The 15,247-nt window shown below is 44.9% G+C and overlaps 1 protein-coding gene across 1 annotated transcript in view; it reads left to right on the plus strand.

Annotated features, from left to right (window-relative positions):
• The first annotated feature begins 310 nt into the window (after nt 1–310).
• Nucleotides 311–15,247, plus strand: part of TFAP2D (transcription factor AP-2 delta) — a 58,861-nt gene continuing 43,924 nt past the window's right edge. Inside the window, exons 1-3 of the mRNA XM_047859929.1 lie at nt 311–349; nt 1,369–1,866; nt 5,443–5,503. Of these exons, the coding sequence (XP_047715885.1) occupies nt 311–349; nt 1,369–1,866; nt 5,443–5,503 (598 nt within the window). The remainder of the gene's footprint in view (nt 350–1,368; nt 1,867–5,442; nt 5,504–15,247) is intronic.

Genomic DNA, 15,247 nt, shown 5'->3' on the forward strand with positions numbered 1-15,247 from the left:
TGCTTAATTTTCAAAACTTCTATATTACCAAGGGACCTACGACATCAGCCAAAGAAATACTCAGCAAGTACAAAATCTGTTCCAGGGAGCTGCTTTTGTGCAGAGGGAAAATTTTGTTCCTACAGGTTTTTAAGTTGGTACGAGGCAAGGAGCTATCTGATCCGGGCAAAGCCATTACAATTTAGATATCTATCTATAGAACATTTTTTTTCCTTAAAAAAAATTTGGAAAATACAAGAAGTTTGGATTTTTTTCCCGATTCTTTTTTTGGAGGGGGAAATTGCATCGTAAGCTTTCGGAGAAACCCAACATGTCAACTACCTTTCCGGGACTAGTCCACGATGCCGAGGTATTATTACTTTTTTTTTTTTTTTTTTTTTTTGAGCGCGCGTGTGTGTGGCAGCGGCTGCGGCGGTGGCGGCGGCGGTGGCAGCTTTCCCTGTCTCTAATCTATATTGGACCGTTACATTTAATTATAATCTGGCTTTCGGGGGAAGTTAAGGAAGGAAAGGGGAGAAAGTTCGTTATGACATCTGTCGCCAGGAAGGGCAACTCTCTGCCACGTTAAGAAACATTTGCCATAATGAGGGGGGAAACATAATCCTAATAATAAAGAAGGGGGGGTGAGGAGAAACAGATAGAGATGGAAAAAGGATAGTCAGAAAGGCAAAGTAAAGAGACTGATGGTGGGGGGGGGAGGCGGTAGGTGGACAAGGGGGGTGGGGAACAACGCACCCCTTTTGGAATGGGCTTATTCTAGGAAAGTGTAGCAGAAAGAGGGGGGTCGAATTCCTTGCCCCAAATGGTTAAGGAAATGAGCAAGTTGAACGATTTGCACAGACTGGATTTTGTAAATATATGGATAATGATTTTGAGCAGCTCTGGCGGAACATCGCAGCATGGACAGCCGCGGAATGTCGGTGTTGGGATCTGGCTGCGGCGGCCAGGCGCCGGCCCGCGCTCCGTGCGTGTGGACTCCGGTTCTGCTCCCCGTGGCCCCGGAGTCAGTCGCAAACCTGGCTCCCGACGCCCAGCTCCCTGTGCAAGTTAGGCACGGGCTCTGTGTGTGCGCGCGCGTGTGTGTGTGTGTGTGCGTGTGTGTGTGGTGTCACCCGCACCTATATAGGGTGGGGGATTTTTTTCCGCCCTCTCGACTGTGAGGACGAGGCCGCCCACCCCCAGTTCGCCTGCTCGCAAAGGCTCTTTGGCAAAGGCGCTGAGCCGGGGTTGCGGCTCGGCCCCAGCCCTGCGTGCTCGCTCTCCTTGGAGAGCCAGAGAAAGCTCCTGGCTCCGGGAGAGCGGCGCCTCGGTTGCAAAATGACAAACCTCAAGTTTTTCTGCTCTCCCTTTTCCCCCTCTTCCTTCCAGATACGTCACGACGGATCAAACAGCTACCGTTTGATGCAGCTTGGCTGTCTGGAGTCCGTAGCCAATTCCACTGTCGCCTATTCCTCCTCCTCTCCTTTAACTTACTCCACCACCGGCACAGAGTTTGCGTCCCCCTACTTCTCCACTAACCACCAGTATACCCCGCTCCACCACCAGTCCTTCCATTACGAATTTCAGCACAGCCACCCGGCCGTCACCCCCGACGCCTACTCTCTGAACTCGCTCCACCACTCTCAACAGTACTACCAGCAGATCCACCACGGGGAGCCCACCGACTTTATTAACCTGCACAATGCGCGGGCGCTCAAGTCGTCCTGCCTGGACGAGCAGAGGCGGGAGCTGGGCTGCCTCGATGCCTACCGCCGCCACGACCTGTCCCTCATGAGCCATGGCTCTCAGTATGGAATGCATCCAGATCAAAGACTCCTGCCAGGGCCCAGCCTGGGGCTGGCCGCCGCGGGAGCAGACGACTTGCAGGTAAATAAGCATGCAGCGAATTTGTCTGCGCCCTCCCCTCCTCGCCCTCCCCCTCCCGCTCCGTTAAAGCTCTGACTGTAAGCTGTCTCGCCTCGCCCGGCCTCTCCTCGCCTCTCTCCTCTCCTCTCCTCTCCTCTCCTCTCCTCTCCTCTCCTCTCTCTGTCTCTCCGTCTCTCTCTCTCTCTCTGACACACACACACACACACACACACACACACACACTCACACCCCACTTATGGAAAGTTATCAAAACAATTAGAGGAGGCGTGTGCCATTCTGTCACTCTCATTGGATCAAGGCATTTCACCTGGACGCCCGGGAGTCTGGCTAGCTGCGGGCCCCCACTTTCGGTCGGTCTGCACCGAAGTCGGTTGTGAAGCCTCATTTCTGTCCCTGAGGGGATGGGATGGAGGAGATCGCGGTGGCTGGTTGAGCCATCGGGACTCAGAGTAAGACCCGATAAGTTGATGACCAATCGCACCCTCAGTCTCTGCACTTTGCTGGGTCTACCCCCGTGTGCCAGGTGTTTATCCCAGACTGAGCTTATGGGGAACTTATTAAGAATTGGGGAACTGGTTTGTTCTGGCGACTTTGTTGAGCTCTAGCAAAAGTTTCCCCGAATATACTAGATTGCTGTGGAAAGTAAAGAATCGCAAATGCAACTCTCAAAATTTTACCCCAAGGAAAAAAATCTGCACAACGCCATTTACCAGGTTGTGGACTTGAGCGTAATTCTCTCTAAGAAGCCCTCCCCCCACCCCCAACCACCACCCAGTTGGGTAATTCACAAACTTTATTTTTCTCACCAGGTTATTAACTTTTACATAAGATGCAACTCCTTAAAAAGAAGGAAATGAAGAAATAAAGGAAAAGAGAGAAGGGAAAAGGGGGGGGGGAGGAAAGGAGAAACAGGAGGGAAGAGAGAAAGAGGGAAAAAGAGAGAGGAAAGAAAGACCGAAGGGAGGAAGAGAGGGAGGGAGGGAGGGAGAAATACAGATACTGTGGAGGCCATCAATCAGATGTATCTGTCTCCTACTTTCTTCCTCAATGTATTTTTGCACATTCTTTGCCAACAATAGAATTTATAATTTTGCAGACATATGCCCCCAGCCATATTTCAAGCAAATAAACCCACAAATATCTAAAAAAGAACTTAGAAGACATGAATTTGTATCTTCTTTTGGCTGAAAGAGGAGCCGTAGATGAGTCCCTACTTTTTCAGTCCGCACAAAGGGGGCCAGCTTCTCCACAGCCTCCACAACGAAAGGGAAGATACGGGAAGAGCACAAGTTGGAGACGTAAGAGATCCCTTGTTGCGCACAGAAAATCTTTTCCCTTCATTTACCTCTGACCAAGGGATTATTTTGAAATTAAAGTGAAAGCCCTTACAGTCCCAACAAAGAACCATAGGTGCAAGATCGGCACACGAGAAAAGAGATTTGGCTCCATAAACCTTGACTTTCTCCACTTATATACACAAAATAATTTTATACACTCAGAACATTTTTACATTTTTCACAAGGATCCCCTTATGTCTCGAGGGGAAAAAAATCTGCCATTCAATGCTTAGCTCAACTAAAACCTATTTACTCCTTTTAATAGCCGCGTCTGCTGCTGATTTTTTTGTATCTGTACAAATTTTTTTTCTGTGCTAGGCACAAAGCCGGGCATTTTTCAAAAGAGGGGATTAGAACATTTGCAAGCACCAGACAAAGAGCGAATCCCGTGCAAAAGAACACCGTAGTTTATCCAATTTTCGACTTAGTGCCATTCAACTGGTCATTTATGCAATGTCATCCGACCAAACAACATGTTTTACTTATGAGGGGGAAAAGTTTGTTAAGTGTAGAGACCAAGATTCGTTTCTTCTAAGGAAATAAACATCTTAACAGTGTGCCAGAGAATGGGAGAGAAAGCGGTTCACTCCCTTGGAGAGCTTCAAGGCCCTTTACCTTCTACATTTCAGATATTTCGAGACCTTTTTTTAAGTCTATATCTTTTTTATATTCTTGGTTTCCTCTTTTCAGTTTATTGCTCATACTGAGGGATATACTCCAAGATACTAAAAGAATTTGAGGAGTATGATATATGACATATTTATGTATCTATGTCTATAGACACATCTATATATGTATATATCATTGTTATGTATGTAGATACATGCCATATATATATATATATATATATATATATATATATGAAGCAAGTTGTAAATCTGGCAAGTTATTTTCTTCCACTCCTCCTGGACGTAGTTGGCAGAATGAAAAAGAAAGAGAAAAAAAGTAATAGCTACTTTTAAAAAGAGAAATAGGGAGGGGATGTGTGGGAGAAACCCGTCTCTCTCCTTTTATTTCTTCCTTTTTAAAACATTCATCAGCATATGCCTCATTTCAAATGCAACAAATGTAAATATACTTTTCCCTGCACAGAATTTTAAGTGAAAGTCCAATGGTTTGGAGGGCGGTCTAAGTCTGCCTAACAGATGCAAACAGTCTTGTGGCTTCAGTTCCATCTTTGAGTCCCCTAAAAAGATTTGCTATGGCCAACAAAGGAAACTGTCACACCTTTTCCCATCACTGCTTTAATTTATGCTCAGTCTCCAAGTTTTTTTTTTTCATATTGATTTGATAATCACTTTAAGGCAGAACATTTAAAATAAGAAAGAGCTCGTGAGTAGGTTGAAAAGGGGGGTCTTACAGGCCTGCCTCAATATGGTGAAAATGGGGAAGCGAAAGGGAGCCAGGGCTGTAAAGGTTGTTTTGTAAAGTGGGTTTTTATTATGCACCGACTCTCTCCGCATTTACTTAACTCTTCACGGGCTGTTGGGTAGGTTAACACCCTTCAAGGCCTCTTTCATGTCCAATACCTCGTTTGTTTGTAAAGGAAAATGAGCCTTTAACACATTTCAACTCAGGAGAAAAAAGACAGAGAGAGAAATTTTTTATTTTTCTTAATAAAAAATCAGCAAACCCTTTCCTTCTTCCCAGCTCAAATGATCCCTCAATCCATTAGGAGCCTGAAGACCTACAGTGAGTGAACCTGAAGGTGTTTCCTCTCTAAGGCATATTTTGGGTAGGATACTCCTACTCTGTGGTAAAGCAGAACCAACATCAGATATCTTGAAGCCTGCACTTGAAATGGCTCCTCTGAGCTCCCAAGAAACCCACAGTGCCAGACTTGACACTTTCAGTGTAATTTGCTCCACGCAGAAAGTGCTGTGGAAACTGTCTGTATATATGCTATGTGCCTTGATGGGGACTCAAAGGGCTTCTCATTCCCTTATGCCAAGATGAAAGGCACTCAGGTGCTTTGAAGTGCAATATTGTATGGTGCTGCAAAATGCATACCTTAAGATTTATACAACTTTTAGATTGTGGTTTTTCTGACACTTTTTTCCCCCTTGAAATCACGTGTGCTGCCAAACTTGCTCCAGCTCAATGGTTGCTTTTAAATGTCTACTACAGGGTTATTGGGATATGGGGGTTCAAGGAATGGGGCAGATTGAAAGACTTAACTCATGTGTTCACACCTATTAGTATCTATTTGAGTGCTTTTATTTCTTTTTCTTTTATTAAGGGCTCCGTGGAAGCCCAGTGTGGGCTTGTTCTCAATGGTCAAGGTGGAGTGATAAGAAGAGGTAAGTGACATGTTAAAATGAAACATTCTTCTCTCATCTGATACTTTGTTTTGAAGATCTGGTGGTGCTTGTAACCACCAGACACTTGTCTGATGATTAAGAAAACAATTACTCTTGGTCAATTACTTTTGTCCAACACAGGCATAGTCCCCTTCTCCATTGAAGCTTGGATCTAGCCTCTTCCCAAAAGACCTACAAAAGAAGAGATTTGCTGTTTCTCATGGAACAATGACAGAATCAAAGTTAGAAGGGGGAAAAAAGAAAAAAAGAAAAGAAAGGGAAAAAATCCTTGTCACACCTCCTTTCCCCATCACCACATCCTCAAGCAGAATTTCTGGTCTCTTTTAGCCCCAAATGTGCCAGCCACCGCCTGGGTGATTGAGGTGATGGTGTTAGCTTGAGGCTTTGAAGGATACTGTGAAAGGCTAGATTCGTTGAGGCTTCAGGGAAGGCTAATGAAACACCAATATTGTAGCTGCCCTTATTTTTCTAAGTGTCCAGAACATTTCTTTCTTTAAGGGAGGTGGGAGGAGGAGGTGGTGTTAACTGTACCGGATAAAGCTTTCTTGTTCCCATCTGTTGAGGAAAACATCTGAATCCAGAGTTACCCATGGAATCGGAAGGTGGGGGGGGGGGGGGAGGCCAGAGTTGAGAGCTGTTGATTTTGGCTCAGACACTGAAGGGGGCTGCATCTCAGATGTTCCATTCTGACAAAAGGTTTTGAACTATGGCATTTTAAGGGCCTCAAGGCAGTGCAGATTTTGCTGGCCTCCCCACTTAACTGTACCCAGAGCCTCTGAAGCTCATTTTCCCAGCAAGCTGAGTAACCCGAGGAGCACACAAGGCAAGGGGACCAGCTGTTATCCCAACTTCATACGAATTAATAAGATGTGGCCTATTCACCAGGACTAATTCCAGCTCCAGGGTCACAGTTGTCTTTAGTAACTGAACTGCTAAAGACTGAGTCACTTCTGATGGCACCAAATAAACGTCCTTCAGTCCCTGTCCATCTCTTTCAAAGCTTGTTGAAAGATTCCAGTGCTTTTCCAAAGAAAGCAATGGATTCTTTCATGTTTAAACGGCAGGCTTTAGAACCCAATGTCCAATGTGAAATTCCATTTAAATTGAGGAAGAAAGATTGCTTTTTTTTTTGGAACTTGACGATTGTCATAGTGGGTACTTGGAACTCCATTAAATGCAAAATAGCCATTCAACTCTGTTGTTTCACCCCATAGAGGTTTTTCAAAAAATTACTAGTGTTGCTCGATGAGGAGTTCTTAAAATGAGCAGTATTATGCTTATCAGCCAGGCTAATATTCAGCCATATTGAAGTGACATGAAATAGGCCCAGACTAGAGAAAATTGAAATGAAATACACATACTGTTGAAGGGAGGGATTAAAAATGCACGATGAAAGAGGGGTCAGGTGAGGTGTGCTGATCTGGGTCTGTTGGGGCGGTCACACTAAAGGTGAGGCTGAACACTGAGGGCGCATGGAGATGTCGGTGGTGCTGAAGGACAGCGCCACTAATTAGCGCCCAGAGCCGGCTCCTCCCAGAGTCCGGCTGGCGCTACTGCGGTCGACGCGTTCAGTTCCGCACTTGTTCCAAGATCACCTTCTCAAATGCCTGGAAATTGCATCAGATCTTACAATAGCTGCCAGAGGATGGGAATTATTTGAGATCGAGGGCGGGAGCTGGAAGGGAGGTGGCTGTGTAATTAGTTGAATTTTTGGAGAGAGATTTAAGGGACACCTCCGCAGCATGCCCCAAAGAAAGGTCAACGCTTTTGGGTAACTATAAAATGAGAACTGCGGTCCGGTCCTATTACAGGCACATAAATGGTCTTCCTTAGGTGATGTTTTATTGTTGTTGTAGAATTTGGTGTCACTCCGTATCACCTGAAAATCAGGTGGAGCCTGCTATTTTAAATCAAATATTGATCTTTTAGGAGAATAGCATGGCTTCAAAGAGGAAGGGGAGGTAACTTGGGGTTTCTGTCTGTATTGTGTGACTAAACCCTAGTCCTCCCTCCCTCAACCCCTGCGAAGGAATTTAGAATTTAGCTGCTGAGTTTATTCCATTTCCACAGTTTAAGAGAAAAGCCAGTTAAATTGGTTGAGCCCAGGAGACCAAGTGTGTGTCTGTGTGCGTGTGTTACTCTGAAACAATCAAGGTTCATGACAATTTACAAATGGATAGCAAGGAAGTTTTGCCTAAAGGTTGTGTACATCGTGCTGGATCCCACACAGCCCTAAATCTCAGGACTCCCCATTTTTGAAGAAAAGTTAAGGAAGCCCCTTCTCTCTGTTGTCATGGTAGTGCATTGGATTCTTAATATAAACAACTCAAGTCACCTTTGTTCAAAAATCAGGAGGACACTAAGTCAAGCGCTCTGCCATATTCTGTAATGGTTTTGTTTAGATAGGAATGCCTGTTTCTCTTTTAATCCATACTTTCGAGGTGACTCTCCACAGGAAACATGATTTCTTGAAAAGCACAACTTTTTGCCATTTTTCCTCCCCTGCTAAGTTCTCTGATAAACTTACATTTCTGACAATTTCCAGAATTTACTGTGGGAGGAACAAAACAGATTTCATTTCCAAAGACTCCTAAGTGCTCTTCTAGAAGAAAGATCCCTAAGTGCCCCACATGAGTTCACCAGGGAGAGATTGTCCTGGTTTGCTGTGTGTGTGTGTGTGTGTGTGTGTGTGTGTGTGTGTGTGTGTTGGAGGACGGAAGAGCACTCAGTTCTTTAAATTTGGCCACTTCTATTAGCAAAGAACAAAATACCATTTCTCTGACTCACTTCAGTAAGTGGTAGTTACATTGTTTTTGCCTATAATGAAGGCCGGATAGCCAAAGAAAGCCCGGAAGAGGGGCACCAACGAGGTAATTACCACCTAGATAAAATATTTGCCACCGCCTCGGAGGTGCCGCTCCCGCACGCTCATTCTCGCTTAATGGTGTGCGCGATTTTGCCCGCAGCTCCGCTACTCCAACCATCAGAACCAATAATCTTTACTTTACCCTGTGCTTGAGTATCGATAGCTTCTCTCGCCTCCGGCTTGGGCTTTGATATGTTAATATTTCTGAGTAGCAAATTCTGCAGAGATCATATTAATGTTGTACGTACAGAGTGGGGCTTTGCCTTCGTTGAATATTCAGATACTGGGTTTCAAAAGGCATCTTGAAGAAATGAGGCTTCTATTTACAGGAGTCGTCTGTGTTTTTAATCATTAAAAAGAAAGGAAAGCCCACTCTTCTTTTCCCCAAGAATCTTCTGAGGCTCCCTCATGGCCCCCTCCCCTTTGTCAGGTGCTGGTCCCTTTCATTTCTTGCTCTGAGAATTTAATAGTAGGAGAACAATGTTGATGATGACGACGACTATGATGATGATGCTAATAATGAGTGGATACAGATTGGAATCGAGGGGTTAGGGGTTCAATTGGGTAGGGGGCTATGGCCTTGAGAAGAGGATGGAGGGGAGATGAGAAGACCCAGCTTTCCCATATTTGGGTGGAAAGTGACATTTTGGCCCTGGTCTTTTTTGAGAAATCAGGATGGCAAACTCAAAAAAAAAAAAAAAAAAAAGGAAGAAAGAAAAAAATGAAAAAAAGTGAAGAGGGGGAAGCGCCCTTGTTTCGCTTTGTGATCACTCTGCCTTGCAGCCCCAGGCTAATTTCAGACGCTTAAATACCGCCATAGCCTCTGGGCCACGTGGAGAGGGAGCGGACCAGGCCACGGGCAGGCAGGAGCGCTTTCTGGATTGCCCGTGGCTACACAAAATACAAACTACTTTGAATCAAAACATTTTTGGGGAATTAATATGATCTGAACTCTGCACGTTTTAAGAGAGCTGGAGTTTGTCAGATCGCTTAGAGGTGACTGGCACGCCAAGGAGGAGGCAGTTACGCTGTGGTACAAACATTGTCAGATCTGATTTAATTTTTAAAAAATGCTTCTGTGAAATGGAGTTTAGCATCACCCAGCCTGCCAATAATGGGGTAGATGAACCTGCCTGCTGTCCCCTTCTACAGACCCCTGCCCCCCCACCACCTGGCTGCCCACAGTCTGCCTGGGCCAAGAGGATGAGCTGCTTCTGCTCCTTCAGTTTTGTGAGAGCCCTGAGCTTTGGAACTCGACTTTGGAAGAGCCAAAGGCTCTTTCAGCAGCTCCCAAAACGCGTTAAGATTGGAGTGGGGTGGAAAGCCTTGTTTCTCTTTTGTCAGAACCCCCAGAATCTCTCTTTATGAGAATCGCCCAAACTCATCTCTACAGCTCATCCATTTTGAAAATAGAGCCAGAAACACACCTGGAGCCTTGCCTGCCTCTTTAGTCCCCAAATACAGACGTTGGAGAGTCGAAATCCAGTCTCCTTTATATGAAGTCTAAAACTCATATAGTAAAGGGTCTATAGGCATGGTTTCTTGGAAATCTTTTTTTGCTGGCAAGGGGAGATCTTTTTCCATAGCCTACTGTCTTCTCTCTAATTTCTTTATTGCTTTGAAAATCACCAAAAGCCAGAGCACTCCCTGCATTGGGAAATGGGGATTAATTCTCTCTCTCTCTCTCTCTCTCTCTCTCTCTCTCTCTCTCTCTCTCACACACACACACACACACACACACACACACTCACACAGCCACATTAAACCAGTAGGTCTCCCCGCTCAGACATCCCTTTCTTTTGTTCTGCCTCGAATCTGCATGGCAAGAAGCGCTTTCAAACCTGGTAATCCATTTATACCTGTAAGGGTATATCCTTCCCTGAAATAGGGCAGTTAGCAGCTGATGCCTCATCTGAGGCCTATTTGATTGCAATTAAACCACTATCCCTTTGCCGTTTGATTACAATTAATATCTGCTGTGGGAGGAGAGGAGCGAGGAGGGTATTACACCAGGGATTTGGGATTGAGAAGGGTGAGGGGCTAGAGAGGAAGCAGCGGAGAATGATCCTACCCCACCCAGCTTCCACGCGCACCTCGCAGAAATGCACCCGCAGAACAAACAGGGACAGGAAACTCCTATAATCGCTTACACATTTTTAATGTGTCAGAAAAAACGAGCGATCACTGGAGATGAAGAAGGGGAGAAAAAAAATCCCTGCCGTTTGTATTTCTTTCATTTGAATTGTAAACATCTGTTTGGCTGTAAGGCGAACAGAACATTTATTTTGCTCTCAAGATTTGGTCTAATTATGTCAACACCGAAGCGGCAGGGAGTGGGGCGGTGCTGCGGCTTTGGAGAGGCTGAGCGCAGGGGCCCCGCGCCCAGAAGCCAGCCAGGAAGTATTGATCGCACCTGGAGAGCGCACAGGGCCTCTAGCCATCAGCAGCTCTGTTCTTAGAGAGGAAGGCACCCAGAGGGGGCGCGTGGCTTAGAGGCAGCTTTGGGGGCGCCAGGAGAGCCACAGTTCCTTGGAGACTGCCGAGCCTGTTTCCTCTGCCCTAATTGCCTTGGATGAGGAGGGAAAAAGCGCATTCAGACCTCAGCCTTTCTCTCCGATAGCCCGGCAAAAGGTGGGTGGGGGTCTTGTTGCGCTGCACAGGTAGCGCCCTGAGACGCGGTAGTTGTTTGACACAGTGGTGGAGTTGGGTGGGCTTTACTTAGGTTGCGGAGCACATGTGCATCCATTTCCTGTTGCACCTCCTGACGAGCTGGGGAAATAAGTTGAGCAGGCATGAACATCCCCATTTTTCAGATGGACAGATCAAGGCCCAGAGTTGTTACTCATCTAAGGTTGCATGGGTCGCTTGTTGGCCAACCTCTTACTTGCAGCCCCGTACTTTTTCCACTCCCCCCACGCGGTGCTTGCACACACAGGGCCAGAGGTCTCCAGGCATACCAGGAATGGCGCAGCCCAACCCCGTTTTTCTTCTTACCTCATGGGATCTAACAAGGTCTGGCAGCCGAAGAATCTGTGTCTGTGTGTCTCATGCCTGGTTTTGTCCCCAGCACAGTAATTCTTTGGCTGACTTCCCTGTAGCTGTGGCAAAGTTATCCCTTTTATGATAGTCATGTTCTAGACAAGTGACCTTAAATAGATAGTCCCTGATTTCTTATGCTGTTTCTATAGCTACAGATCTGAGTTTGAGCATCACTGGAAATAGGAAGCCCCATCTCCAAATTTCAATTTTAAAAATAGTGCCCTCCATGGAAGTATTGCTTCTGTGCACTATGAATGGAAAAGAGATGTACTCTAGAGAAGTTCTGCATGAATACCTTGGTTGTGGCACCAGAGACACCTCTAACTGGAGTGCTGGATCTAGAATGAATGTTACATCATTTCAATAAGAGCTGACATGCAACACAGGCACCATGAGGAACTTCAACTGGTAATACTGGGGATGAATACTGTAAATGGCTTGGTATGGTTGACTCTCATGTCTTTCCTCTGAAATCTCATCATTGCTATCTGTAGTCTGGATCTCCAGAATGAAACCCCACCTCCTTGGCTCTTCATTCTAAATGCAAACATCTGTTATGTTGACCTATCACCCTTTTCTTCCTCCCCCCCTCCCCAAATAAACCACTGGGAAGAAAGATAGCAGGTTCCCCATGCTGCTGTAAACTCTACAAGTTGCCAAGTCTTTAGCCAGGACGAGAGAGTTCCCCAAGGCTGCAGCAATGCCAACTATCAAAGCAACAGAAATTCCCTTTAAAGATGCTGTGACATAAAAAATAAAAGACTCTAGAGTTGATGGCTAATCCTGAATACAAAATAAATCCTCCAGGCAGTTTGTGTGTGCATAAAGAATACTCTTAATATGCAGGCTGTGTAACTTACCTAATAAATGCTTATTTGAGCATAAGCCAGAAGCCCAACCTGGGCTGGATGCAGGAGAGAAAGACCCAGAGCCCAGGAAGATAGCACTTGGCCACATAGCAGATCTAGTGACTTCTCTGGGAGCAGCTGGCTTTCAGTGCATGGGGTTCATTTTGCTAAAAGGGGGTGATTTTCCAAGTGGAGAAAGCCTGATTTAACTTTTTTTTTAAAAAAAACAATCTTTTAGAGTCTTCTGCATCTCCCTAAAATAGGTTTCTAACCCACTGTAGACTAGTAAAGATAGGAAAGGTCTAAAATTTTGTCCTTCTTTTCCCTTGACCGGCTGGGAAAGTAACACATGCACAAACACTCTTCTCTCATAATTGACTTGAGACCTATTGGGTGAGATTCCTTGTGTCCTCAGTTGTGTATTGGCTATTTTACAAGAGGAGGGGGTTTATGTAAGAATGTAAATTTACTTATGATTCCATGACCATGGGTGGAGGCCTATTTTTGGGAGAGAGCTCTGTGAATTTTGAATGTAGATATTATGATTTCTTAATATTTTTTGCTTTGGGTGACCTCATAATGGCCTAAATTCTTAACTTTTGGGGATCCTGATTCTCACAGTATGATGCTAAAAGCCAGCTTCATTGATATCCTGTTCATCTCAACATTTGAGAAGTCACTTAAGAGTTTGTTTGTAAAATGCATTTTGCATCTATAGGTATAAAAGGAGAGAGCATCAATGAAAGGATGATGGTAGTTTTGGGACCCAAAATCTGGGGATAATAATGATGACGATGACTAGTTTTAAAAATTCTATATGACAGGGGCAGCTGGCTGGCTCAGTTAGCAGAGCAATCAACTCTTTATCTCAGGGTTATGAGTTCGAGCCCTGCGTTGGGTGTAGAGACTACTTAAAAATGAAATATTTAAAAAATAAATAAAATAAAATTCTCTATGACAATGCAAAGTGGGGAAACACAGGTGAGTTTGTGTTTCGAGCTCCTGAGACAAACATTTGCATGATTTCCAATATGTTGACCACAAGGTTAATGCCAGGAAAAGGACTTTGTGTGTATATATGTATATATGCATTTTGAGAGAGAGAGAGCATGCTATGGGGAGGGGCAGAGAGAGAGAGAGAGAGAGAAGGGGAGAGAAAGAATCCCAGGCAGGTTCCGAGCTATCAGAGTGGAGCCCGACATGGGGCTCAATGTCACAACCATGAGATCCTGACCTGAGCAGAAATCAAGAGTTGGACGCTTAATTGACTGAGTCACCCAGGTGCCTCCAGGAAAAGGATTTCAATTTGACAGTTAAGACTGTGATCTCTCAGATTTCAAACTAAGGACCAGCTTCCAGGCACTAGCATTGGAAATTTAGCCAAGCATACAGGACTCATTTCCCAGTCTGGAGAGGTCTGGCTACTTTAATATTCTCAATATCCTGTCTTCTGTTTGAGGGGTCATTAAGAATGATCACCAGCCTCAGAATGCTTAAGGAGAAAGACATTGATCCCAGTACTCTCAGGGGAAGCTTGGATGACAATAAGACAACCTGGAAGAATTCCAGGTAGTACAAAGGTAGAAACACTTTAAGAGTAGGGTAAAGTTAACTTGTTCTCTGCACCCAGGTCCAGGACCCCTTTGCCTTTTTAAACATCCTCCCAGGTTTCTTAGCCACTGTGCTCAGAGAACACACCCAAATCTGAATGCCAGAGACTCTAGCAACACAGCATTTCACCTGAGCAGCTTAGTAAAGGAGGTGAGGACCTATGTAGGAGGCAAGTGGTGAGTCCTGGACCAGGTCTTCTCAAACCTTAACATGCACATTAACCACCTGGGGATCTTGTTAAAATACAGATTCTGACTCAGAAGGTCTGGAGTTGGGCCTGAGAGTGTGCATTTCTAACAAGCCCCTAGGAGATGCCAGTGCTGCCAGTTGAGGAACATCCTTCAAGTAGAAAGATTTTGGGTAACGCTCCCCTGCCTGTTTGTCTTCTTCCACCTACTTCTTCCTCTTTTCTCTCATAGAACTTGACTTTTGGGGAGATGAGTCTTAAGATCTCCCATAGCTGAAGAAATCAAATGTATGCTCGGGAAAGCAAACCTTGAATTTGAATTTGCCAGTGAACCTTAAAAACTATGTCCTCAGATTGCTCAAAGCACAAGGAGGCAGCCTTGGACCCCAAGGCTATTTAGCACAGTGTTAGTAATATGGATATTAGGTCAGGATTTTTGCAGTAAGGGAGGATTGGGCAGAGGGAAACTCTTCTCAGCGATGACCATCTTGGGTCTTCAAGTCTACTTCAGGTACCTGGGGTTGGGGAATGTACTCTGGTGTCCTGGAGGAGAGCAAAGTTCAAGGATCTTTCTGGAGCTTGGAGACAAAGTCTTCTGCCCCGGGAGGCCCAGCATGGCAAGATTGCTTTGGTGATTTTGCCATTAGCAGTTATCTTTGCTTTGTTCTCTAATAGTAATAATGATAACAACAACCAAAACAATATTATTGGCCACCAACATTTAATGTGACTGTTACTATGTTCTAACTCTTGCACTGTATTTGACTGTGTGTGCCAATCCTGACAGCTGACATATGGTAGAGAGCTGTGACCTATCATCCCCCGACATGAGTTGAAAGTTTATGACAATAGGAAAATTATTTTTGGTGGTACCTGGGAACTGAGTGACTCAAGTACCTATAGTTGGCAGGTGGATGAGGGAAAAGAGAAGGAAGTTTTCAAATAATTCAGAAAAGAGCTTTCAAACTTTTGTCTATATAACAAGTCACAAAATATATCCATCCATTGTATGTATGTGCACATCTATACACACACATACACAGAGCTATGGAAAAACAATACATACCCTCTGTGGGGTTCACTGATGGATTTGGGTTTTTTTTATTAATTGAAGTGTTTCTTGGTGTGTATGATGTCAACATTAGCACTGGTGGTGCTATACACTCTATAGA

This window comes from Prionailurus viverrinus, chromosome B2 (genome assembly GCF_022837055.1).
Source record: "Prionailurus viverrinus isolate Anna chromosome B2, UM_Priviv_1.0, whole genome shotgun sequence".
Classification (NCBI taxonomy): Eukaryota; Metazoa; Chordata; class Mammalia; order Carnivora; family Felidae; genus Prionailurus; species Prionailurus viverrinus.